The sequence below is a fragment of the Mycteria americana genome, chromosome Z, assembly GCF_035582795.1.
Source record: "Mycteria americana isolate JAX WOST 10 ecotype Jacksonville Zoo and Gardens chromosome Z, USCA_MyAme_1.0, whole genome shotgun sequence".
NCBI lineage: Eukaryota > Metazoa > Chordata > Aves > Ciconiiformes > Ciconiidae > Mycteria > Mycteria americana.
Window position 1 is genome coordinate 18212426 of NC_134396.1, and position 20407 is coordinate 18232832.

General features: G+C 36.0%; 1 protein-coding gene across 7 annotated transcripts in view; it reads right to left on the reverse strand.

Annotated features, from left to right (window-relative positions):
• Positions 1–2462: 2462 nt before the first annotated feature.
• Positions 2463–20407, reverse strand: part of TENT2 (terminal nucleotidyltransferase 2) — a 47421-nt gene continuing 29476 nt past the window's right edge. For all 7 annotated transcript variants that reach the window (XM_075488449.1, XM_075488446.1, XM_075488442.1 and 4 more), the window contains 4 exons: positions 16042–16178; positions 9665–9756; positions 5582–5661; positions 2463–3722 (listed from right to left, as the gene is read on the reverse strand). In XM_075488449.1, the coding sequence (XP_075344564.1) occupies positions 3648–3722; positions 5582–5661; positions 9665–9756; positions 16042–16178 (384 nt within the window). In that variant the 3' untranslated portion in view covers positions 2463–3647. The remainder of the gene's footprint in view (positions 3723–5581; positions 5662–9664; positions 9757–16041; positions 16179–20407) is intronic.

Sequence of the window (20407 nt, forward strand, 5' to 3'; positions counted from 1 at the left end):
TGAGCCCAGTGACCCACGTTCAAGAAAAACATTGGTTTCAAATAAGCATTTGGGACAGTATTCACAAACACTAACTTCAGGTTATCTACAAATCATTTTACATCCTTTTATCATGGCTGCCCATTTCTCCCAGATAACCATGTCACCCTTCAATGTGAGTCTTAAATTTGGTTTACGTTGAATTCTTCATAAGGGATGTCTTAAAAATAACCTCTCATACTATCAGAACACCTTAAGGTACAGAGAGTACACTTACACAACCACATTTTAGGAGAAGTGAGAGCAAGAGGGCTAGAAGAGAAACTTCAAGTTTCACAGTATACAGCCTATGCCAGTTCTGGAACTACTGTTACTGAATGGGAAGCTCTTGCTAATGTTTGGTCCTCCCATACACCTCTGAGCCTGTTAATTAAAAGCACTGCTAGAAGACTAGAGTTCCTAAAATCCTAGATGAAACACTAGTAGTTTCTGGCATTATGTAAGGTCAGAAATGACAGGCAAACCCAGTGCCAAAATGAGTAATCAAAACTAATCCTAAAATAACAAACAGCTGAACTAAAGCTTTTTTATTTCAAGGCAGTTAAGAAGCCTCAGAGAAGTTAGCATCTTGCACACACACTGAAACCTTGGTCAGGCATGAAAAACATCTTTTACTAAAGGTCTCAGAAAAATTTCCTGCTAGGGTGTACGCCAAGGGATAGGTGTGTGAAGGTTTTATTTTGAACTTGAGGAGAGGGGAAAACTTCACGCTAACACTAAGATTTATGATAGCAATGAGTGGATTTCTTGCTCTGGATACCTGCCCAGAGTAGATGAAAATCCGGGTCATTAAACCTCTGAAGAACTTCAGACTGTATGATGTTGATGCTTGAGTATGATGCTTGTAGGAAGAGCGTGAAAGAATATGCTATTTTGGTCAACTTACAGGTCAAATTAAGTCGTCAGAAGTGCAGAACTGAATCCAAAGTTAAAGTTCAGCTCCTACTCACTCTCCCCAAACCATTTATTTTGTGGTATTTTATCTGAAGTTTTCTGACGAAAGTTGCAGCTCACCATTTAACAAGTATCGTTATGTCCCCTCACTGTCATTCCAGTTGTCTGGCACTTCCACGCAAAGTGGTGCTGCTCTTGTTTGCCTTGACAGGAGAATAACATAATATGACACCTGGTGAAATTTGGTTTCCAAACCTCTCAGATATGTTTTGATATGCGAGAGCACTGCCACTTTCTGTGCTCTTGCCAGATTACCCAGTCGTGTCTTTCGCTATAAGCTAAACCAAGTTAAACCACCTTGCATCTTGCTTAGCTAACACAGGAAATTACTGGGGAGTTTTCTGTTGTTAGAAAGGATGTAACAAACAGGCTTGTCCCCAAACAGTTGGGGAAAACTATCATCTAGACTTTGTATTTCTGATTATAAATGTAGCCTATACATAAACTTCAGAAAAAAAACCACAAAAGGATTCTTTTGAAAGACACAGGCCATTGTGGTTACAGACCTTGGCTTGTATTAAAACGATCACTGAATTGGTGGGCCAATTTTTATGGAGTCGCACTGAGGTATGACAATTTTTTTAACTATTTTAAAACAGTTAGGAAGAAGCAGTTTCAAACATAAAGCAGTAATTTAAGGTGTGAGATACGTTCACACCTTAGGTGATGCCATGCAAACTCATAAGAGATAGACATGCATAAAGTTTTGTGCCTCACATCCAGCTCAACTGAAACACATTTTTCCAAGTTTGAACATGTATGTCCCTTCTTAATTATCTTGCATTGGGAAAGTTTTATATTTTCTAGACAAAGAGATAGCCAGCACCTTTTTAAAAAAAGAGCAGCCCTCCCCTCTCCCCAAAATCCATCTAGGGCTTGTAGAGCATCTTTGAATCTGGACATCATCCTGTACTAAAAACTTGTGCTTCCATGTTACATAAAGCAGGTAAAAGTGAATGTTTCACTGAGACCAACTCTACCATCTTATAAAGAAGAAGGGTAGTGAGGGGGAACATATGCATGGAGGGAGAACATTTTAGTGGATTGCTAGAGTCGGATTAAAACTGAAAGACTGTTTAAATTGCAGAAGGAAGCAGTTTTAAGGAGCAAGCCAAAATCTTACATAGACTAGATCACGATGAAGTGTGTAGTAAGTAACCTCACAGCAGGCAAATGGTTTACAGTTTCTAGAACTTCAAAGTTGTAAAACTTGAAATAAATTAGAACTTAAAAGTTTGCACAAGAAAAGATAATGCTTGTTATTTTACACAGTTATAAGGGTTTTCACAATCTCATTACAGATCGCAATAGATGAAACTTACCCGTACACAGACGCAACGCAGGATAGCCGTATAGGAGTTTATGATTTGCAACAGGGCCTTACCTTTACAGGGCATTTCCTTTCCTACTTATTTATAGGAAACATTTTAAATATGCAGTACAAAATAACATAAACTGGAAAAATAAGCTAATCTTCCATATATAAACTTTATTCCACTGGACACCATACAAAATACTAAACTTAAAAAAATGAAAATATGAATTTGACATTGTCATGGTTTAATGGTAAGTACAGTTTTAACAATGAATTGGTCTTCAATAACAAATATCTGAGAGGCACAAACTGTGCTACAGCAGGCCTAAAAGAGGGTTCACAACTTTTTTTTTTTTTGGAAAAGCTAATTTTCAAGATTACTTATTTAAATTCAATTTACAGTAGCTGACCAATTTACAAATATTTATACAAGATCAAAACAGAAGCCCAGCTTACTGTAGCAGTGGTAGGGCTGTAGGGTGTTTGGGGTTTTTTTTGTTTGTTTTTTGTTTGTTTGGTTTGGTTTTGGGGTTTTTGTTGGGGTTTTTGTTGGTTTTTTTGTTTTTGTTTTTGTTTGGTTGGTTTTTTTGTTTGTTTTTTTTTTTTTCCCCAAAGCAGATATCACCACTACTTCAAATATGTAAAAGGAAGCACTAAAAAGTACCTTGCCTACTCTGTGTGAATATGAAGCATTTATGCGTGTTGATTTGTCCTTTTTTACTTCAACTTCTTTGTAGTAGAACAACTGCTTGAAAATTCCAGCTTACAGTTCTTCATATCCAGAACACTACCAACCATAATCTAGCTTAATTTTCATAAATTGTTGCTTGTTGTTCCATGTAAAAGGGAAATAAAACTGGAAAGTGCCAAGTTGAAAAAAAGTGCTTACTGCAATTAAGCAGATGTAAAGCACAGGCTGTCTTTTCATCAAGAAGTGGGTACTGTGGACAATGCCTTAAGGATATAGTCAGACTTGCACGCTGTTTAGCTCTGAATGTCTTTATTTCATGGTTCAATGTGTCCAAATTAATGATTACACAGTTTATGGAAACAAGTCAGTATATTCCCGTACTTTCCTTAAAAATGGATTTACTCTTGTGGTTTGCTGTTTGAGTTCCTTCTAGAAGTCAACAATGGAAGCATTTTCAGAAAACATCTTTGAATGAACAGCTGTATTAACAAACGTGGATAATAAAATATGCAATCTTTCTTATAAACATTTCCTTAACAAAAGTTTACAGAGAAAAACATGTCATAAAAAACCATGTGGTAACTGCCTCTTGATTTTGATACTGTTCTTTATTTCAGCAGGATCCAATAAGAAGAAAGTGAAAGTTGGTTAACTTTTCTGTATGGTTGTTCTTAAAGGTAATATACGGTTCAGGTCTTTCTTGTCTTGTAATACCTGCCAAGACTGGGGAAAAAAGTACAAGGTTTTAAAAGGCTAAATATCTTTGCCATTAATATTTAAATACCATTGTAAGCAGTAAGCCTCACAGATCCACAAAAATAGAGTTGATATTTTTCCCCTTGTTGAAAAGAGAGGGGGTTTGGTTTTTTTTAAGGGAAGAAAAAATCCAAAAGGTACACAAAATGCAATGAACTGTTGAGGACGGTTCAGCCTTTCAAGAAGAGAGTGGATTTGTGGAGTCTGAGATGTTAATATTATTTAAGCATTACATTGATATTCTGACTGCAAAACTAATTGTCTCAAATTCACACATGTCAAAGTTCCTGATATAAGATGTTAAACTCTGACATTTCTAGAACTTAACTGTGTCTTTAAAATAGGCTATTTCAATTTTCTTCTGTACTCTAGTGTGAATTCCAGGACACATCTGTCACATCTGTCAGGCCATGAACTTGCAAATAACTGCAGTGACCCTCCTGCCTTTACACAGAGTCAATTTAAACCACAACGTGTACTAAAAACCACAGGAAGAATAATCTCTCAAGGGCAATGAGACAAACAGATTCGTTACGCTTCTTAAAAAAAGTGCAAGATATTAATGAGCACTTGCAATTTTAAGCAACTGTCAGTCTTTATGGTTCCTAGTAAAGAGGAAATTTTTTAAGGGCCGTAACACTCTGATATACAGGCTTCCAGACAGCTGGGATCAAACAGCTGCTTTTACATTTTTCAGAAAACCATACAGGTTTGAAACCAATTTTTTAATTGAAAACTCTGAAAAGAGAAGTTCACTCTGATTTCTCAGAACAGTGAGAGAGCCAAAACTACTTTCTAAACCACTGCTTTAGTAGAGTCACAAAATAAAGTATTTTATGTAAAAAGTATGTGAACAGTTCAGTATTTTGTATGCTAACATGGTTAAATAGAAGGAACTGACATGTCTGATCAGAATTACAAAGCAAAAAAGTTATCCTTTTCTGACTAAGGCAACACCTTATAGCATTTGTTTTATTACTAGTATCTGGCATTGATTTCCTTTTTGCTGGAGAAGCCCTCAAGGTATTTAAGGACTTGATTAAGTAGAGTAAACAGGAGCCTCCAATGGCAGCATAACAGGGGAGTCTAACGGGTAAAAGCTGGAAGCCAGTTCTCCGCACTAATCCCTAGTCATAACTACGTTATGAGTAATCAGAGATCTCGGAGAACTAGAATTTGAACTGCAGTTCCAAATGCAATGCCTATGATAGGAGACAAGCATAAAAAAGAGTTGGTAGCAAGGGTTTTTAGAAAGAGGATGTTTAACCAAGGCCTAAATCTTTGCCTGCTTCAAAGTGTCATTGCCTCCTCCACGGACTGGAACAGTGAAAGCTCCAGTTTGAACTACTCATGTTCTAAAATTATGAGTGTGGTCTCCCTAAAGAAAAGTACCAATTTAACTCAGTTCTCAAAAACCAGTAGAAAACCATTGGTGGCGATATTTTTTAAAAAGGGATAGTAAGAAGTATAAAACATTGTTTATTACCAGATAAATTCATGTAGGAAGAAATAATGAATGAAGATAAAGTTGTAATTCTGAAGCTATTAACTATCATTAGAATTTTACACACAGAAGAAAATCTGAAACAAAGGGTTTACTATTTCAAATTAAGCCTGACGCTCAATGGCAGACGTTAATAAATACTCTTACTAAATAAGTTTCCACAGTTTTTTTTAAAAAATACATTTATATTATTTATATAGTACAAAGCATAAAAATATTCATAACCCAAACATCAGAAACAGGCAGGCTCAATGACTAGCATTTGTATAACTATCTTGAAAACCCAAGTGACCGGAAAAATTAAATGAGATGTACTTTCTACCTTGAGAAATTCACTTTTGATAATATCAAACTTCTGTTTTTCATGTACAGCTCTAGCAGTGTTTGTCCCATCAAATGGCTCTGCAAGATCAAACACAAACATTAAAAGCGTTAAAAAAACCTAGAGCTAGGCTGTCTTCACTGAGCAAGTAATCAGACAAAACCCAGAAGAGTCAACATATCATTGCTTCCCAAGAGTGTTTTGAGTGGCTGATTCTACTTTGCTTCTCAACCTTTATTTCTACATAATATTAATGAAAAAAAAAAGTATGTAATACATAATAAAGTCAGGTTATTATATTTGTTGAAGCACACGATGACTGTGCCGAAGTTATGCATCAGTAATTATTTGTTACTGCTTAATAGTCTGTGATAGTAGATCAGAATATGATTTTGCATATTCAAATGTTTTGAAACTTACTACATGTGCCTCTTGGAACTGTTCACTTTAGATTCATCTCATTCAACAGCTTCTCAGTGAAATACAAGGAGTACAGTAAAAATATTTACTATAACTTTTAATATAAGATGTATCAACTGCTGTAAAAATATATTTTATCAGTTCGTAACTATTCTACAATATGTATTTGTAAGTTAACAATTTGGGGCTTCCACTTTCTAACAGACTAGAAATTTACGTGATGTTCCCCCCCCCCTTTTTTTTTTCCTAACATAATTAGTGCTTTGGAACTTTTTTTTTAATTGAAGTATTAAGAAAGTACTCCTTGCTACTGATAGGGTTGCCAACATTAAAGCAATAAATACTAAAAAATTATGATGCACAGACTATGCATTACAATGCACTACAAAACAGATTTTATAGTCTTTTTTGCCTTACTAGAGAACTGCTTAAGTAATATGGTATATTTCACGCTGGCAGAATGTATGAAAGTTCTTAAGGGCCACAGAACCACAGAAGTATTTGCTAGATCAGGCAGCTTTTTTGTTTAGTTGGTTATGAATTATTTTATTCAGATAGGGACATATAGTAAAATAAAGCATTAAACATCAGAAGGGCCTATGCCATTATGGAGACTGGGACTTTAAATTTGGAACATGCTCCATGGCATAGGGTTTTTATTTCTGCAAGTTATTTAAATTCACGAAGAAATTGTTTCATGTGATAAATGTATTTGGCAGGTTTCTAAAAGGTTTATCTTCAAACTACCTATAAAGTTTTCAGTGGATGTTTACAGGCAGATTTATTTTATTTTAGAATGCATCATACATTTAGGCTGGAACAAAAAACTGGCAATCAAATAAAAAAGGTACATAGTCCTCTAAAGTCAGTCACATAATCTGACACAGTGACCTACTGCCACTAAGAATTCCATGCGTCTTACCATGTGAAGCAGTACAGCATTTCTTTTGTGTGTCTTAAATGTGATGTTAATTGTTTCTTTAATGCTAGGACCTTTATGTACTTTATGTTGAATCAAGATATATATATTTTTTAAAGCAGCAAGAGTGAAGCTGTACAATCTTCTGAAACTGCCAGCAGGAAAAAAGGTACTCTAGTCACAAAAGTTGACTCACATCTTCCCTTTATTCTTCCTGCATATTTACTGACTGTCAAAAGACAAACTCATTCCCTGGAGTGCAGCAAGAATAACTCTGCAATCAGCTACTATTTACACCACTACATTTTCTAACCATCAAGACAGAGAGAGTCCATCATAAGTTATTTTTTTTCACACATAGAGATGAGAATATTAAAAGAAAAAAAGTAATACAACTTCAACACCGATCCTTGAGGGAAAGGCTAAAGGGGATCATCTTTTCAAATTAAAATACAAGAAATCATAAAACTTCAGAACTGCTGCAAACGAAGCCCTGAGGAATTGTTTTTAGAATTACTTTTAACATGTGGATCTGAAAGATTTAAAAGTACAAGCATGAATCAGGTGCAGCTTAGATGGCTTCTGATCCAGTTTCCCTAAATGACTATCAATTTGTCTCACAAAATTGCCATGTTTGTAGCTTTTCCAAAGTGTGTCTTTTTCAACAGGGGAGTGTATGATATTATTTCATATAGACAAGATTTAAACTGAAACCAGAATAGTCGCTAACAATTTAGAGCTTCTGACAAGGAATGTTCACAAATATTAGCTAAAAGCAGTGTTCTCTGTATCCCTGTAATGGTAATAGCCTGCCAGATTTTGAACTGTCTGAAAAGAGCATCTCTACTACATTTGCTTCTCTAACAGCAGAAATACAAGTGAGAATCAGTCTTAAGGCCAATAAAACTTAAAACAGAACACAACTTTTAATTTGAGCAAGCCTAAATACAGTGCTACATGCAGAATTATGGCAACTTGCAGGAATAGACTTGTGTAATTTATCAACAAATATATTTAAAATATTAAAAAATATATGCAATAATACCAATTACTGAAATTTTAGTCCGCTAACTGGAAAATCTGACAAAGACTTGGAAACCAGAATACATTGACATGTTTAGCTAGCTTTTAAAAGCTTCTTCTTGAAGTACACAGAAGTTTATCTACATACTTTGTTAAACTAGTTCAGCTTAACAATTGTTATAAACATGAAGCCTACTTTGAGTTGAAATAGGAAATTTAATTTTTCCCTTCCAATTTAGAAGTAAAAACTTGGTATGTGAGGCTAAACGCCACTCTTAATAAAGTCTTGAAGCACATTGTAACAGGAAGGAATCAGATGTGCCACCTATAGATAATTTTGCTTTTTTAATAGGGCAATGCAAGATGCACTCTTAAGGAAAAGTTGTATGTAATCAAACCCATTTAATACAAATTCTAAAATGCTTATTCTGTATGCTGATATTCTATTTTCCAACCTGACAGAAGGAAAACCTAATTATTCAACTACTTGGTAATGTCATTAAAAAACCTGAGAGCTTGAAACACACAGACCCCCCCCCCCGCAACACAGCGGATCAGCATCATGTGACAGCAGCAGACACAGCTGCCCAGCATTCCCACTCCCACCTCTACCTTCAGACCAGCGCCTTGGCAATGCCTGCACTGTGCTATCCTGAATCATTTCAGCTGTGCAGATACTCTAATTCTCACATTTCTCAGCTCTGAGACTGCAGAGTCAAGCATGCAGTCGTCTTCAGTGTATTTTTTTTCCCCTATGACTGGTAGTTGATTTTTTCCCCCCCGAAGTCAAATAAAGAACAGGAATCCCATCATGTGGCTTCACACAGTCCCTTGTCCAACCAATTCCCCTTCACTTGCTGCATTCTGATTCTCACTCCCCTTTCTTATCTCTTTGTGTTAACTGTTACCAGTAACACAGCACTTCAGTCCCTTCTCTGCTTCTCTTTCCATTCTCCTAATACCTCAATCCTTCTCTTGGTCTATTATCTTCTCTTTCCCAGGTCCAAGCTTCATCTCCTACTCATGCTAACTGTTCATCTCCTCCATGTAGATTCCCCACAGCAGCTGAAAGGCATCAAGAGCACTTGAAGCAGGTTCCCTGTATAGTGCTACTGCCCAGTTCAGCCTGCACTAAGAAGGCGGAGACCTGCAACTCCAAAAGGTAAGCTGGGTTTACCCTCCAGTTCTGGAGGGCATCATACAGTCTCCACAGAAACTGTACATTCACAGGCCAGCCAAAAACAGTAGCCACAAGGGGATCGACATATGCATAATCTAGTCACTGCTAGGACTTGGGATGCCAGAGCATTTCTAGAACGTTCTTAAAGAGGAATCTGAATGTGCCCACTGTGTTTTTTCAGAAACTCAGTCTTGGCAAAACTGAAGACTATTTTTGCAGAGTAGGAAAACACACACTACTGTCATAAAGGCCATTCCTTGTCCAAGTCCTAATCCCTGTTCCAAAAGTAACAGGGCAATGAGTGCTCTTGAAGAAAAGGTCAGGAGAACTATTTTTAAACACTATAGAACTTAAAGCTTCCTTCTCAAATGTTTTTGGCGGGACTGTTTCCAAAACTATTTACATTGCTTAAACTTCATTTTCTACGTAAATATATTACATGTGTGCATTATTAAAACACAACCAAGGTAAAGCCTAACTGACAGATTTATGTATTTAGTGTCTTAACAGGTGAAAATGATAATGCAGATTTACATTTTACCTTCAACACAAATAAATTTGTTTCTCCATTCAATACCATCAGGTCTTGGAATAGCTTTGGCCTCACGAACTGAAATCATCTGATGGCTCCAACTAGGGAAAAGGAAAACAATTTGCAGAACTTTTAACTCTTGATACTGAATTAATAATATCAGTTTACATTAAAAAATTGTCAAATTGCTATGTCATAAGCCTGGGTAACACAGTACTATAGAATAATGGGTAATTCAGTGTAACAGTCTAATCGTCATAATTCACTATGTAAGACTAAGGAGTGATAGATAGGAAACAAGAAAAATTTTCCACAAACAGAATTTTATTTATGAAAACATCTGCAAAACAAAACATCACAGGTATCCATGAGTAACATATATTCATGACAGAATAATTTTTTCAAAAACAGCGTCAACTTGGACAGCTACATTTATTTCTATGTTCAAAAGAAATTATAGCCTCAAATCTATCTTTGAGAATTTTCTTTGGGGAAAAAAAGAATGTAAGGAGTTTAAGTGCAGATGAAGTCACATACTGCATTTCATTAAAAAAATATTCAACAGTATAAACATAGCTTGCCTACAGGCCAGCATTCCTGGTGCAAGGAACCTGTTACTAGAAAGCACTAACACTTTGTATATGCTGAATTTTAGATCTCCTAAAAGTGTAACAACAGAGCAAGAACTCAAACACGCATTTGAAGACATTCTACTGCTTTCTGCACACAATTTTACAACAACAAAACCACAGGAAATGATCACACTGAAACAGGAACAGCAAGCAGTTTACAGGGCAATCTTTACAATGTGCCAAGCATCTTTATGATCTTTATGATGCTTGGCACAACAATATGCCAAATGTAATGGAAGCCAAGGCAACCTCTTGCAGTTTTATGTTCTTATCTACCCAGCCAGTTTTCAGCTGCTCTTAACTAAACCAGGGAACTACTATATCAGCAAAATGCCTGGATCACCAACAATGCATCACCACGTGCCCTGACTAAATGGGGCTTTGAAATAGCTGGGTAGCGTGCTGCTAGCTGTACTGGTGTTACGTACACCTGACGTGATATCCTGACTGAATCCACCTTTTGACGTAATGCAAAAAGAAAGGAGCTTGGCTGGGTGCATCAACTACCTGCAGTAAATCTGTAAATATCAACTGTAAATCAAAATACAGTCTATAATTCATCAGTTAAATTTGGAAGAACTCTTTGCTCCCTAGGCCACAGAGATCAGCTGTCATAACTCCATTAATTCAGTGGTGATAAGACAGTTTACACCAGCTAAAAATCTGTGCCTGTAATTCTACAGATTATCTTGGATACAACTCATGATTAAAACCACTTATGAAAGTTAGCTGTTTGAATAACTGTACTTCCATAGAACACATACATTATTCTTCTATTTTAAAATATGAATAGGGCCTATTTCAAAAAGGTGCCAGACACAGCATATGAAGCATAGTTTAGGATACCTCAGATTACTTATTCACCCACTGCTGTGTATATTTAGATTTCTCTTGATACATTCTTTAGAAAATTAGTACAGGTGATGATCATTTCTAGCGTTCAATGCAAACTAAAGCTTTCATTCTAACCCATCACTCTCCCTCCCCTTAATTTCCATAGCAGACTACTTTTGCAAGAATAAGAGATATTGTGAAGCACTAAATACCTTCCTATCATGTCTTTTTAACAAAATACCATCAACACAAGCTTAACAAGAAATTCAGATTAATTGCTCAAAAAAAAAACAAACACAAAAAAAGGCAAAAGAGAAAAAGTACGTGACTAGAGCATCAAAGAAGCTTAAACTGCAGCTCCGGAACAGTGGTCATGAGCAGAAGCAGCTGATAGTTCAATTCTTCTGCTTCTTCTAAAAGCTTATTTAAAAATCAGAGCAATCCAGGCCAGTGGGAAAAAAAAAAGTCACGCAACGAAGTGTTTGATCTGTGTTTGGTTAAACCAGGCAGTATTGTTTCACTTCAAACATGTAATTCTTCACTTCTTTTTCTCTAGGTTTATACTTGGCTTGATTCCTCAGCAAAAAATAAATGCATTTATAATACACTGGTTTAGCAAAAAAGCAATGCAAAAGGTGCCATTTCTAGCTATTTAAACAGCTTTTTATTTAAACTTAAAAACAGCTACTTTATCTAATAATCTCATTAAACTTTCACTAACCCTGCCTTGGTACCAAAATCAGCCTGAATTAGAAATTAATTACCAATAGCAAATTATTGGTGTATCAATTTTAATCATTTTGGTTTGCACACAATAACTTCATTATTGCCAACACAAAGCAAATATTCTCTGCATATACACTTTCAATCCATAATTTAACAATAAGCATTTAAACAGCTATTTCAATTATCAGTTATTTCTGGTGTCACTGCCCATATTAGGTATGTGCTCCTCATGGAGAAGGCAAAAATTTGAAAGAAAAAGACCAGGAATTTCCAGGTGTAAGTGTGTATGAATACACTACAAATAGATTAAAAAGCTTATATTTTCCAGAGCGTTCTTAAAAGCCAAAGCCACTTGCATAAACACACTAAGATAGCTATAAATTGCAAGCATATTTAATTCGATATACTATTAAAAAATGATCCCGTTATTACTAGAGCAATTCTACCCTGAAGAGAGCCGTGAGCAACTGTATTTTATATTTTGTCACAATAACGTAACCAATCTTTTATCATGTCCACCAAATACAACTTAATCAGTGAATGCCCTTAAACAACTGCTACATAACTTGAAACAATAAATTTAAGACAAGTACAGTCCCAAAGGACAATCTCTAGGTTCCCTAGCAGTAACTTCAGGGGAGCAAGGCCTTGCTTCAAGGTCTCACTTTGTAAAGAGACAGCCAAGTGAAAACCTGCTGCCTTCACTCACAGCTGCAGGAATGAAATCAGACACTCTCCAGAGGGCCTGGTAAACACCGACCGGTTTCCAAATACCTTCTTTTGAGAACACCTCCATACATTTTTTACTTGGTCACGTTCACTGCGTGATCAGCAGACCTTTGGTAGTTTGAAATACTTCAAGTTAAAATGGAGTTATAAGCATACTTTTAGCCAGCTGTATCATGTGAAAACATGATGCAGACTTGAACTCTTATGGCAAGCTACTTATACAACCATGTTGGCAAATCAAGCTTTGCCATATGTTGTGTGTAAATCCAATATCTGCAGCAATTTCCAAATCACATTTCTGGTAACTTATGAAGGGGGATAAAAATTGCTTCTTATGGACACACCAAAAATACCAGAGTAGGACTGTAGAATGTGCATTGTATAAATACATGGTAATCAGCAATTTTCTGAAAGAGCTTATAGTCTAAATAAACAAAGCGGATTAAAAGCATAAGGGAAAAAAACAGGGAGATAAACTTATTCATGCCTGCACAGCATGCAAGGTTCCTGTTTCTTCCTTTGTGCCACTCCTGTTTCTTCTTTTGTGCCCTATTCTTTGTGCCCATCCTGCCCTTAAACATTATTCACTACATCAAGTAAAATAAAACATAGATTTTAACTGAAATACCTACTGGCCTTTGCTAGACTGAGGGGGAAGTTTAAAACAATGTATCTCCATCTTCCCTTCATCTTCCTGACCAATACATGTAAAACAGTTGATGAGTTACACATTCCAAGCAGGTGGCGTCAATGACTCATTCTGTCCAAAATGATGATCTTCACACATGATCTGATCATTCTTGACTGCATGCTGTTCTTTCAGCAAACCAGATCCTGTGTATCAAACCTGTCCTACTCCATAGACAGGAATCTACAAAAGTCACTTTTATGAAAATTGTAGTAGTATTCTCTTTAGTAATCTTTTCATCAAACACATTACAGTTCAATAGTGAAAGTTCACTGGCACAGTACAGGTCATGTAAATGTGACCTAACTTAATAGTCACAGTATCTGAAATACAATCTCAAAATTTCTGTGCCTAAGAACACTAGTAAATGTTTTACAGGGAAAGCAAACACTGAAGAAAATATTGATTACAGCAATGAAAATATTAAACACATTCAGAAGTAAAATACTAGTTCTTCCATGAAAGGCAGAACTAACAGAGCCCTGTGTTTTGTGTATTCAACTCTTATCCTTATTCCCACCTATGATGTTATTTCCATCAGCAACCTCAAAGCAAAGACAACAGATACTGTGGATAGTGTGACACTGTACTTGTTCTCATTGGCTGGCTATCACACATACACAAATGTTTAAACACGATGTTCTGCCCGCCTTTTCCCCAGCATGGGCATTAATTTGGGTTCCTGTTCTCCAGCCAATTACCAGTTTTTATGAAACTATATGGAATTCTAGTATCTTCGAGACACAGACCCTGCTGCTTTCAAACAGAAATTATACTTGTCAGGGATACACAGATGGTCAAGTAAACAGTACACCTGACTAAGTTTTATTTCTGTAGCAGAAAGAGTTAAAATTAATATAGGTTGCTGCATTAGGTGCATCATTTCCTCATATGACTTCTCAGCTACATAACATTTTCAACATAGGAATTCTAATGGCTATTTTTTACAGGTTTTTGTTGGTTTTGGGTTTTTTTTTTTTTTAAAAAAAAACAGAATATCACCAACCATTTAAATGCTTAATAGATTCTTAACACTGGAAAAACAAGCCAGATAGTCTTTTTTTGTTTGGTTCATTGTTTTCTAAAAATCTTTTCTTCCCTTGATGTCAGCTTGGTTCATTGTTTTTTAAAAATCTTTTCTTCCCTTGATGTCAGCAACTATCCTATCTTCATTGTCCACTTTTTCAAGCTTTGTTTTAACCAGAAGTTCCCCTGTGCCTCTATGATTAAATGTAGGTAACATTTTTTCCTCATTTATGATCATCACGAAAAATAATATTCAGGGATTACTATCAGTTCAAGTACTGATATTGCGGCATTGTTAGTCTTCATGCTTCTTAGTATATCCTGCATGTCTAACAGCAAGCAAAAAAAAAAGTCTTCCTGGACCAGCTACTGACTTACGCAGAAATCTGTTCTTCACAAGCACCCAAACTAGAAAGGTCAAATTAGGTATTTTTCCTACATTTGGACAAGATGTTCTCTGCTACTTTGCACAGGCAAACCAGAAACTTCTTCCCTGGTGGAAAAGATATTTACTTTAATATATGAGAAGATTAACAGCTCATTATACAGACAAGTAGTAAAGGACGCATCTAGTGTCCCATATAAATTAGGAACTTGAGGACATCCTCCAGCAGTGTCTTCTAATTTACCTGTTTAGCAAACAGCATCTTGCCAGCTGAAAAGACAGGTACTCAGGAGAAACTTTTAGGACAAAAGACCATTCCCTTATTCTGCAGAGATCATTGAAGGAAAATCCTTTATGTGAAAATCTCTCAGAATGAGGCTTAAGCACACATAAAGTGCAGTTAGTTCATGAACTGCCACAGGCCATATGGATTTAGCTTACATATTCCACATGTGGTGCATACCCCAGCGATGTTTTCTTGCAAGGATTTCATGATGGTTCACTTCTTACATTGAAGTAAATATATGAACACTTCAAAAATTACAGTGAGTATCCAGCAGTTACACATTTTGTTCTCCTTCCAGGAAATGGATATGATGCACATACACAGGACAGCAACATGTATGAACCAACTGCCTCAGAAACAAGTTATTTAGAAGATCTTTAAGCTTATTTAAATACAACCTTAAATATTTTATACAGACAAGCACTTTTTCTAAGAAATTCTCAGGTGACAATTTGGCAAAATGTTTGTAATCTACAGCTCTCTCAGAGGCCCTCACAACTTCAGCTTCTCCTTCTCTTCTACAAGGAAGTCCAGATGTCAAAATTAAACTTTGATTCTAGCAAACCAACAAGGTTAGTGAACCAACTATATATGGGAGAATTCTTCACAAGGTGTGGCCTCTATTGATCTATATTATCGTCAAAGTAAGGAGCCACCTGGTCAGTTACCTCCATTGACTCAGGGTGGCAGAAGACAAGCACAGCTATTGAGGTCCAAATAATTCGTATCACAATCAAAACCTTAAACTACAACTAAGAACAACAGATTTTTCTCACACATGGATAGGCAGTTTTAGAATAGTGTAATATAACAAAACCCAGCTATTTTTAAAGGACAAAGCTCTCTAACTTCTGGCAGCTGTTTTACAGGATAGGATGCTTGGCTAAGCAAAAGATGTCAGACGCTCTTTATCAGCATTCCTGTTGTCCTTTAGTCTTTCCACCCATTTCCTCTCTGTCAGTTACCGCTCCTGCATTACTGCTATTCTTTATCTTCAAGGGTTATAAAGTGTTGATATCTTGAATAGAAGGAATCAAAGTTTTGCATATTCTAAAACACTAAGATGAGCTTATTACTTACTCAAATTCTGTGGCATAATATTTGAAGAAGCCTATCAGCAAATCTCCAAGGCTTGATCCATTTTTTGAGAGGTAAGGAGGAATGGTACATGGAGCTTGATGAACAAGATGCAACTGCATAGCAGGATCAAAAGATTCCTGTCAAAATAAAATCAGAGTATGTATATAGACACACGCGCAGCCTTAGTCTAGATGCATATATTTCTCACAATAAAAAAGCTGCCTATCATTTGCATATTAGAAGTTCAAGGACAACCTACAAGCAAAGGACTAAATTTCTCTCATGCTCCTCTGTTGGATACTAGTTACTCCCCCTGAACTCAGGTAGAATAATCTTGCACAGGAGTGTCCGAAACCATCCCTTGCCTTCTGTTAGCTAAAGAATTTTAATATGGGAGAATCTCTGAACTGGACTTGCATTTACATGAGCAGAAGCTGAGTAAGGTAGCCTGCACTGAGCTGGCTGAAGTTAAACTGAGATAGCGTAGGTGAAGGTAATGCACTTATCGCCAAGTTTCCATAACTGTGGTACAGAAACAATCCAAAAGGAAGGCCTGACTTATTTTTCCTACAGCACAGAGTTAAAATTGCATATGAAACCCACTGGCTCTAATATGAACCTGCATCCTCCCACATAATGAGTTCAAAGACTGCAGCAGCACCTCCTCTAGCCAACCTATCTGAAAGAATAAAAAAAAAAAAAGAAGTTATACAAAAAAACTGAAAACACAGAACACAGCATTTAAGCTGAAGTATGCTTTTCTTGGGGGGTGGAGGGAGAGGAGGAGAAAGTCAGGTTTGCTGTTAAAAAAAGTCACTATTGCCAGCTTAAAAAGCAATCTACACAAGACTAAATTAACATGGTTTTAGATCTGCTATATTGTTTGGGTGCCCATTGCATCCTTTAGGTTCTTCTGAGAGACTGGGGTACATGGCAGAGGACATATCTTCTCTTGCTAGAGAAACAATTTTTTAAACCTGGTAATACCAGGATACTACATTTTACAGCAATGTTGTGTATTTTAAGGAAAATGAACCCAAGATATACAAGAGCAAGCTTTATTTCACATAAATACATACATCTATATAAATTTAGGAACCTATTAAGTCATTACTGTATCTCTCCTCCCACTCCTTTGTTATTTTAAAGAATAGTATCAAGCATGACTCAAACTTTATAGTACTAGAATATCAGTGGAATCATTATACACTGTAATGCTATTTCCATGTTCACAGCTGGCAGTGTTTCCTCTGAGAAAAGTATGGTTAGTGATCAACCAGTAGGACTGGAAAGTTTGGAACTCCCATCCTCTTTTGCCAATTCTAGCAAAACTTCCTGGAACCTTGCACAACACCTTCTTGGAAAAAAGGCCATTCTTCCAGCTATGAAAAATTTCAAGTCTTGTTCTCACATGATATAACTTCGCATATAAAATGTTATTATAGTTAGCAGAGCTCAGAATTTAACAGCTTACCATCCAACAGAACACACCAAAAACATGGAGCCAGACAGACATAAAAAGCAGACAGGCAGCATATAAAGATCTAAAAGGGGAACAGTTGTTCCTATGTTATACAGTATATAGTTTTAACCCCAAAGGTAATCAGACAGGTACTAGAGTGAAAGTCACTCCTTGCCCATTCCCACAGAAAGTTGTAGAAGAGTCACAACAAATGAATTTAGTGTTAGCAGTGTAACAGCTCATGAGGAAATGGACACGGGGAAAAAAAGGAATGAGAACAAGGGCTGCTGACCTCCAAACAGTACAAAACAGAAAGGCAATGAAATTACTACAACAGATGCCTACTAAGACTAATAAGTAAATGTTCAGAGGCAGGAGACATTTTTGAAAAAGAGAACAAGATTTTTTTTTTTTATGCTTTGAATGTTCAAATGCCTTCTTTGAGAACTTCTGAACTGCAAGAAAAATCTGCCACCACAGTCAGGTTGGCATGCTGAGCAGCTAAAAAGTTAGACTTCAGGATATTATTTTTCAGAATAATAAGTAAGATATTTTCTTTAGCACTATTACAAGCTTACAGAGGATGTTGCTTCTTCTTATCTATCTTGACCTTAAGTATATTTTATTTACATTTTATATATTGATCACAATTAATTAATTTTTAATTAGAGTTTGTACATCATGTGAATAAGAAAAAAATAAATCAACAGTTATACTAATAGCAAAAGACAATATATCAAATATAGTTGTAATAAAACTTACAGCAAAAAATAATACATGTGTGCCTGTGGGTGTATGACTACATCCAGAAAAAACGAAAGAGCCCAAGGGTATCAAATACAACTTTATCCAAAGATATTTTTTCAGTAAGATTTGTTAGCAGTTAATGAAATAGGAAGTTACAAAACCTTGCAGAGTTTTAAAATCACAAATCTGTATTTTGAAAAGGGTGATTATGCTAGAAGCATAGTCTAGATGAAGGCATTTTTCAGGGTGCTTAGCTTGTCTGTTTCTTCACTGAGTTTGCAACTGATCAAAAGTCATGTAAGCAGCAGTGATAAAACTGAAAGACTCCTCATTTGAGGAGCAGGAAATGTACCACATTTCAAAGATTCCCACCCATGCCAGAAGACATAAAATTCCTAACCCACATTAGAAGGCAATTTTCTAAACCTTCATCTAGTAATTAGGATAAAAACTCTTCAATTCTGCTATCTAAAATTATGTTTAATTTTTTTTTCAAAATCAAGTTCAAATTCATGAAACCTGCAGTTCCAAGTTTTACCATGTATATTAAATACACTTGCCTCACAAAGGTCAGGCAAATCAAAGTTTTACTTACTCAGAAAGGCATTACCCTTCAAAAAATAAACTTACATTATTCTATACAAGTGCTCTAGTAAAAATGCAAGTCACAGTCCATAGCAGCTAACCATTTAAAAACCCAACCACCTAGTTTGAGAGATACGTATAAATAATTCCCATCTCCACTTGTTTTAGTAGTTATAACCACTACGAAAATGTCTTAAAAAGACAACTAAGTATTACAAAATGGAAAGCATGACTGAAACTACTTTTCTGGATGAAAAGAAGATTTTTTTACACTAACTAAAGCAAACTGTTAATCACATGTTTCTGATATAGTTAGTCAACTTATTTTTTTAAATACTGCGAGTTGCTGATCACCCATCCAGAAGAAAAAAAAAAAGTGTTTCATTTTTCTGAAATACAGAAAATTTGTTAAGGAGGAAATTACTATTACCAGATTAGGAAGTTTTACATGTAAAACCAAATTAATTATTACTTAAAATTGGGTATGGGGAAGATTTAATGAAAACTTCTGTCAAGATATACCAATATCCGATATATCAATAACCAACGATGTAGTCTGTTTAAGGTAATTTCTTAACAAAGCAATCACTCTGTGTCCAGTGAACAAGAGGTCGGACCAGCCACAGGATACCCTAGGCTCATTTTTCTGTTTTGCTACAGACAACCCATGAAAATCCATTAGCCTCAACCTGCCCCCATTCACCTATTGTAAAACAGGGATAACAGTACTTTTCTTCCTGCCAGAGGGACTCTGAGAATAACTACATAAACAGAACAAGGTACAGTCTATAGATTCTCCATATAAGGAAGGGTAGTAATAAAACAGAATTAGAAAGCATCCTTCAAACTAGCATAGTTTCAAGTAGGCCTTCCCTGTGAGCTTTCCCTTCTTAACTCGCTCTAGAAGGCAAAAAATTCAGCTTCTTTTAAAACTAGTCCCTAATTTGCTTGCTGTGTCTTTGCTTCATGCCATCTTAAGAAATGGAAAAGAAATTCAGGATCTGATTGAGCAAATGAGCTATCCATTATTTCAAAATACACCAGAAAAAGGGACCCCAAAGTCTTTTTTCCTTTTTTTGCTAGATCTCTAATCTTTACCTTGGTTGGCTGATTTCTCAAGGAAACACTAGGATTCAGCAACATGCTTCATGTTCAAGCTACATAATGCTTACACATATTCTCATTCCACCTTACACACAGGAAAGGAACACAAGCGTACATAAAAAAAAAATCTTTACATTTGAGTATCTTGATGTATAATGAGTTTAACTCTGACTACAAGATTCTTCCTTCAAAAAAGTTTACAGTGGTAACATCAGCATAGTATCCTGCCATTTTTTATAGGCATCTATATTCGCACACATAAAATAGCCTTCCCCAGTCTTACACATGAACATTTAACTCATGTTTATACTTTTAAAAAGCGCAACTTGAAGAGCGAAGCAAATTGTGTCTGTCCAAGGACTGACTCCCGTGCATGAAGGAGCTACAGTAAGCACCATCCCATCTTCTGCCCCACTCTTTGCAAGACATGACTGCTCGTGAAGCTGAGGCAGCAGAAACAAAAACGTG